Source organism: Leuciscus leuciscus, assembly GCF_965113295.1.
Source record: "Leuciscus leuciscus genome assembly, chromosome: 24".
NCBI classification, from domain to species: Eukaryota; Metazoa; Chordata; class Actinopteri; order Cypriniformes; family Leuciscidae; genus Leuciscus; species Leuciscus leuciscus.
In genome coordinates, this window is record NC_138723.1 from 19,118,787 (window position 1) to 19,126,371 (window position 7,585).

The 7,585-nt window shown below is 35.8% G+C and overlaps 1 protein-coding gene across 1 annotated transcript; it reads right to left on the reverse strand.

Moving 5' to 3' along the window:
• Nucleotides 1-476: 476 nt before the first annotated feature.
• On the reverse strand, nt 477-5,569 carry LOC309488846 (zona pellucida-like domain-containing protein 1; the record flags this gene model as incomplete). The annotated part of the gene is made up of 11 exons (XM_082157262.1): nt 477-1,573; nt 2,635-2,655; nt 2,771-2,879; nt 3,164-3,332; nt 3,850-3,930; nt 4,015-4,112; nt 4,221-4,293; nt 4,586-4,770; nt 4,938-5,158; nt 5,325-5,450; nt 5,560-5,569. 11 exons carry the CDS (start codon nt 5,567-5,569, stop codon nt 1,419-1,421), a joined length of 1,248 nt encoding a protein of 415 aa, XP_082013388.1. The 3' UTR covers nt 477-1,418.
• Between the last annotated feature and the right edge of the window lie 2,016 nt (nt 5,570-7,585).

The window sequence follows — 7,585 nt, forward strand, 5'->3', positions numbered from 1 at the left end:
AGACATTAATTCATCTGACAGGTCACAGTAAAATTATATTAGACTGTGATCAGGTTGCATTTCAGATTTCCATACTAATATTGCAATAGTGACACCCAAAAATCCCCTTTTACTGAATGAATTTGCATGACCGACATTAGTTAGGCTCCTTTTTTTAGTATATAAGGTAAACCACCTTTTAGACGACTTTTAAATATGTATTTATACCTTTCAGACCTTACATGCAATTAATAGTTGACCTCTGGCATGTTTTGAAGTGTGCTTATTAGTTATAATTCAAACACAAAAGGCCCAAATTATATTTTCAGGCTAATTCCATTTCCATTGCAGATGTCATGATTTTATGCTAATAAGTAAGAATTCACTCGAGGAGACAGTGATTTGTTCTTGAACCAGCAGCCTTTAATCATATGAAGCATGCATTAATAGATGAGTCACAAATATACATCTATACTTTTAAGAGCTCAGCCTGCCATTGGAATTATAATGATACCAAGAGCCAAAAACATAACTTCATCTCTAAAATCTACACATTGCTGCACTCTCCTCCAGCTCACTTTCATTAAAAATTGCTTTCATTCCCATTTCTTTATTTATGAAGTTGTACAAGCAGAATGAATCTATCATACTCTGCTACATGTTCAAAACTGTGGATTCAAAAGTTACAAATTGTAAATCATTGCAAATGCAGGGATGTTTTGGGCTGTACATGAGTATATTTTAGATTCTGGGGTGTCAACATTTCATAAGGTTTAAGCATAAAGAGTAGTCTTTAATAAATAACACATACAGTTTAACATTTTGGAAGGTATTAGGAACTGTCTTAAAGAGCTCTCTCACTTCCAAACACTCCACACACATTCAAATGTACTTCCTTTTTGTGTTTTACAGGTACCACAGCGTGTGCTCACTGGGATTGGATTCATTTGATGGGTCAGTCATTACTTCACTTTTAATGCATTTCAATCTGAAAACACGAAATCACAGAAAATTCATATTGCCTTAGCTATAAGCTAAGGATTTAAGCTATGTTTTGGTTGTGCTTTAACATGTACAATGTAAGACAAACAAAAACTGGCAATTTTCTGCCAGGACAGTAGATGTTAAGTTTCTATACATTTCCTTCAATCCTAAAACACAGCACAATCCGATGCATAATTCAAAATACATGTAAAACACCTGTGAAAAGTCAATACAGAAAAGTCTTTCATATTAACACAGTACATTGTGTCCTATTTTTACAGACTTTTCTTATTGTATCCCTAGATCCAAGCTACACTTAAACGCAAGTTTCATGTGTAGAGCTGATGTAGTGCACTGTTGCTCTTCTAAACCATATGCTATGATTATTCACCAAGAAAAAAAACAGTTCTATGCTGAGCGGTGGGAGATCCTCTCTTGGAGCAGAGCATCTCAGCTCACCGGAGCATTTTTGAAGGTGCATTGTGCCAGTGTCTTTTGTAGAAAAGTGCTCCCATTCCCACGACCATGATGCAGGCGAATGCCAGGATGCCCACAGCTACGCCGAGACCCACGGAGGAGTCCACAGGTTTTTTCGTGCTGATTGACACACCTGAGATGCAAAGACATATGAGGTCAGATTGACTAAGCTACGAGCAAAAAGTAGCTACACTCTAAAAAATGCTGGGTTGTTTCAACGCAACTTTGGGTCAAATATGGACAAACCAAGCCGTTGGGTTACATTTTTAAATTACATTTATAACCCATTGTTGGGGTTTGTCCATATTTGACCCAAAGTTGGGTTAAAACAACCTAGCATTTTTAGTTTAGCAATTAAGGGCATTTTTAAATGTTTTAAAGGATTTCTATTTTAAATGAATGGTGTTTTGAAATTTCTATTTATTAATGAATCCAGTTTCCACACCAAAATTAAGCAGCACAACTGTTCTCAATATTGATAATAATTAAAGTTTCTTAAGCAGCAAATCAACATATTAGAATGATTTCTGAAGGATCATGTGAGTAATTATGCTGAAAATTCAGCTTTGCAATCACAGGAATACATTTCATATTAAAACATTTTAAAATATAATAAAATAGAACAATAACACATTACTGTATTTTTTATCAAATAAATTGAGACTTGGTCAGCTTAAGAGACTTATTTTAAAAACCTTACTGACACCAAACTTTTGAAGGACATTTTAAAGCTACTAAAGGGAGCAATATATTTAAAATATATAATCACAAATTTATATTCAAAATATATAATCTAATAGTATTGTTATTATTTTGATAGTAAATTCATTTATTCATAAGAGTGTTTCCTTGCATACAAATATTGAAGGTTTTTAACTTGATCTTAATTAGGGTCAGCATTAAATTAAAACATAAAAAAAATAAAAATAGAATATGATGTCTAAAACAGTGATAGACAGCAGTGTTACTGTACATTCATCTATAAAAAGATCTTCCTCACATCTTTTTTATCTGGTTCATTCACATGATTTATCTGAACAAACTACAAACACTACATATAAACATTCTAAAGGAGAGCGCTTGATCATTGCCTATGTTTGCTTGGTTAATTTAGTATTTAGTTAAGTTAATCAATTGAATCCCCATCAGTGGACAAATATTACATGTTTTATATATCAAACAGTTAATGCTCACCTTCCTCTTTTGTTTGCACCACTGAAATGAAATAAACAGAATGGAGTCAGTTTCTCAGAAAGCAATGTAGGCAACTTAAAACTCAGTAGTGTTTGATTAACGATTCATTTTGTTTTCGAAAGGGGAAGGAACGTACCGTTCTCTGCACGTATGATGATGGCTGGTGATGTGATGGTAGTGCTGTCTGTGACTCCATTTGAAGGAGTGATGGGAGTAACGTCTCTCCTTTTTCGTTTGCGACATTGCTATGGAAAGAGTCATAGATCCTGGTTAGTCCAGTCTGGGTAGGTGAATTGTATGTGTGTGTTGCTATTTTTGTGGGGACAAAAATATCTTCAAATGCCCCCAGAAAAATAGCAAAGCTTGGCAAAACCACTGTATAGTGACACTAACATTTGCAAACAATATGATCCAGACCAAGCCAAAAGGTGTTTCTATTCTGGTTAGTCTTAATTTAAATTCTAACAGGCCAATTTAAGAAGAAATTATGTAAATGGAGAGTTTATGTTGTATGTGTGTATGTGTTTACCCTAAATGTAGCGCAGGTTGATATTTCACACAGTCTTGTGATGCAGTGCAGATAGTACGTCGACACTGTCTGGTTCTGCTGCTCTGTAAAGCGGAAGGCAGGGAACGAGAACCGAGCAAGCTGCATCTCCCCGTTCACCAGCATTTTAGTGAGCCGATCCATTTCACATCTAATCAAACAAATCATCAAACACATGATTCTGTCTCAGGCCCTCCAAACACTTTTAGACAGATTTTATCATTACAAACATGGCTTTTGTACATAGTGCAATGGTATTATGTTGTTTTGGACATGTACTCTGATTGTACCATGTTCACACACCATGATATATGACTATAGTAATTGTCCAGCACTAGGGATGCACCGATATGAATACATGCCGCAATACATTTTCAAGGGTTAACATAAAACAAAACCGAATGATACTACATTATGTTTGTAGTTTGGGTTAAATTTTGCATTGGATTTATTTGATGGGTCAGTCAGTACTTTCACTTTTATTGCACTTCAATTCAAAATTTTAGAAAATTCATATTGCTCTCATGAATGAATTCATATTCATTATCTATAAGCTAAGGGTACTGCATTATGATTGTAGTTTGGGTTAAAAATAAATAAAAACAATATATTAAAAAGATATGAATTATTATAATATTAAAAATACTAGTTTTAGGATTTAAACTTACGGCACGAAGAGGTTGAAGAAGTTGTTGGTGCTGGGTGCATTGGAAACGGAGGCAAAGCATCTGTCCAGCAGCAAAAAGTACCTGTGAAGGACATAATAATGGTCAACTTCAACACAAAACTGCTCGATTTACTGCCAGGATGGTACTCAATGAAACATGTCTTACTGGGAGGTCAAGTTGGTGGCCTCCACTTGCACAAACACATTTGTCCTCAGCTCAATACCAATGGGAGGCATTTGGAGAGGCTGGGTGTAGTTTATGTCCTGAGAAATGAAACAAAATAAATTCAGATAAATAAATATTTGATATTAGCTTTTGTTAGCTGATCTAATCTATAGATGCATGAAGCTCCAGTTTAAGGACTGACGTACACTGAAGAGTCTAAGATTCAGAGTGCTGATGAAACTGCCATTGTTGTCTTTTACTGCAATCGAGGAGGAGGACCTTTGAGAAGAAAGAACAAGGTTAAAGTTGACTTGAATCAGCTTACAATTACTCAACGTTGACAACTCACAGACTAGACGTGTATGGCCTATGTGTCATAGTGTTTCTCTATTGTGAATTTTATATTGTCTCCCTGTCCCTTGAGGACAACAACATGGATGGATTGGATTGAATATTTGTTAGAGTGATATTACACCAAGACGCTTATTCCCCAGTGAGTTTTGTTCTTTTATCCCAGGTAAACAGATCTTGCACTTGGTTTGCTAAAGCGTGAGAGAAAATGAGTGCTTACACATCCACTCGAGTGTTGTTGATCAGGTACTCGAGAGGATAGGAGCACGAGTAGTAGTACTTCAGCTCGGCATTGTACGTCACGGTGCCTGTTGTGATGTCACTCGACCGTACAACTCCACTGATGTTCACCGTCTCAATGTTGGAGAAATCTGAGAATACGCCTGTCCCAGGACTCTGATTCGTCTGTGGAGAAAAACAGATGGACCCTTTAGTTTAGACTTTGTGTAATAAGATATGTTATATCTATCTATCTATCTATCTGCTTTTTTTATATTTTGTAAAATTTACTAGCAATTTCTGAGTGAAAATTGTCTCTAAATAAAGAAATTTCTCTTCAGTGTATTACTCACGATAAAACTGCTGCCACAGGCACTGGTTGAGTTAAGCGGGAACCTAAATCGGGCCACTGGAGGTGAGACGGTAGTGTCGACGGTCCCCTTGCAATCTGGGTTATTTATGACATTGTTGAGGATCAACTCTGATTCGTTGTAGCCAGTGTATAGAACAGGACAGAATCTGATGGCCAGACTGATGTATTCCGTTCCACATTCCACCGAGATGTCTGTGTACTCTATCGTGACAAGAACGACCTGATTAGTTGAACAAAAACTGACATAAAGTCTTACTTGATGCACACACACACAAAAAACCCATTTAAATCAAATAATTTAGATAGGCCTATCATCAGAATTTCAACCTTTCGTGTGATTCATCAAAATGATCAATCAAAACTATACCTGGATGTCTGTAATCTGATCCACAATCGCTCTGTGTTAACTGGAAGCTTTTGTCGAATTTTGTAGCTAGGAGGACGAGGAAAATGTTGAGGAGAATATATTTCCTGTTGTTTCCTGAATGTGAACCTGTTCATGGAAGAAAATAACACCATATTCAAAATCAGTTAGTCACCATTGGTACATCAGGGAGCTCAGCGCATATCCCACAGTTACACGTCCTAGGACACGTACGCACCTTGTATCATGCTTGCGGTTGGCTTTGGTATCCTCTGCCTGTGAGATCTTCTTGCGAATTAAGAGTCTTTTTATAGAGCACTTTCCTTTGTGGGATCGGATTGAATGAAATAAGGTCAGAGAAGTTTGGTGTGTCCTCTGTTCAGGACCAGCCCTTTTGTGAATAAAGTCCCATAGTCGACTGCCTGAGGGCACTTTTGAAACTCTACACATGGTGGGCCTTCAAAGACATGCAGTTGACAATGGCCTGGTTTCTATGTCTACTTTACTTAAACATGGATACCCTTCCTTGACATGTTAATATAAGACCTCATGGAGTAAGTGTCGTGCCCCAGGTAGTGGAGACAATACGGCGATGGCTCTTTTAACACTGGATCAATATAAAGATACCTGACATTTCATACAAAGGTAATCCTAGAAACACAATAAATAAGGATTATAATGCAAACATGCATGATTTAGCAATGTAAGTCTAAGCGTGACTGTTTTAATGAAGAAGAAAATATATGGATAGACAGCTGAGTTATTTGTTGTTGCTGTTTACTTCTGTTATTCGTGAATTATTTGTTTCCATGGTAACACTGTTTTCTTTGGACAAGGGTTTCCCCGATATGACTGTTTTAGGCATTGTTACCTGATTTCTGCGAAATGTTAAAGAAACTGTACTCTTGACATATCAATTGAAATATATTGAATATTATATTAACATAACCTGACACCATAGAAGAGCTCAAATCAGAGCTCATCACAATAAAAGATATATTACAATTTTTGTTTCAATAATTTATCAAGGTAGTAATCAATCAATTAATAATAATAAAATAATAATAAAATTGAATTATGAATCATTTTAATTTTAATATTATTTGAAAATATAACATTCTATCTATCTATCTATCTATCTATCTATACTTACAGAACATATCCATCCATCTGTCCATCCGTCTGTTTATTCTTACAGAATCTATCTATCTATCTATCTATCTATCTATCTATCTATCTATCTATCTATCTATCTATCTATCTATCTATCTATCTATCTATCTATCTATCTATCTGTCTGTCTGTCTATACTTACAATATGCATATTTCTGCTTTTTTTTATACAGGTATACGTTGACAAAACTGTTGCAACAACTGATATAATAATGATTTGGCAAACTGTTTACACAAATTCATTCTGCCCATGTTTCATAAATTAAGCCAACTGGGCATTATTGGATAAACAATTAAATAGATCAGAAATCAGACAACATAATTGCAAGGGTGAGGAAAACATTCATTAAGCACATCTCAGTGCACTCCGGGGCTTTGTTTTGACTGTCATCCCTTCACAGTAATATCTCAATTTAGTCCTGAGTCACTTTGTTTGGTTGATCCGATGCTTGACAAAATACAAATAATGCCATCAAGCTTGACAAAATACCACATGTTCCCAATTAATGCTTATTAGTCACTTAACACTTATACGCCAACTATTATTTTTCCACCAACAGTATCCTGCTTTACTTCAAATCTGACATGAGAGAAAGAATCACATAACCTATGGCTCATTCCTTATACACTTGTCCGAGTATGTGAAAACACTGTTAAGTGGTGTGAGAAGGTCAGTGGATTATTCTGTAATGAGAGGGCTCTGCTTTAAGCTGCAAACTAAGCACTTTGTTTCAGCACTTTTCTTTTCTTTCTCTGTGCAATAAGCCATAGATCCAGATAAATCTGTGGAGAATCAAAGATGGGTTTAATAAAGCTTAAGCATGACCCCTACCCATGTCAGATGCCAGAAGTGTGAGATCTTCTTCAAAACAGATTTCTTATTGGCATCCACTTATAAATATGATGCTACACAAAGATCTGGTAACTCTCACTGGTAGGGTCAAATCATGTTGAATGGCAATACGATCATAATTCTCATGCCGTAAGGCTACAGGGCCTGTGTTTTGGAATATTGGAAACTTTTAATCGGCAAAACTTAAATTTGTAGCCTCCTTTATAATATAACACAATAGGCCTATCATTTATTTTTG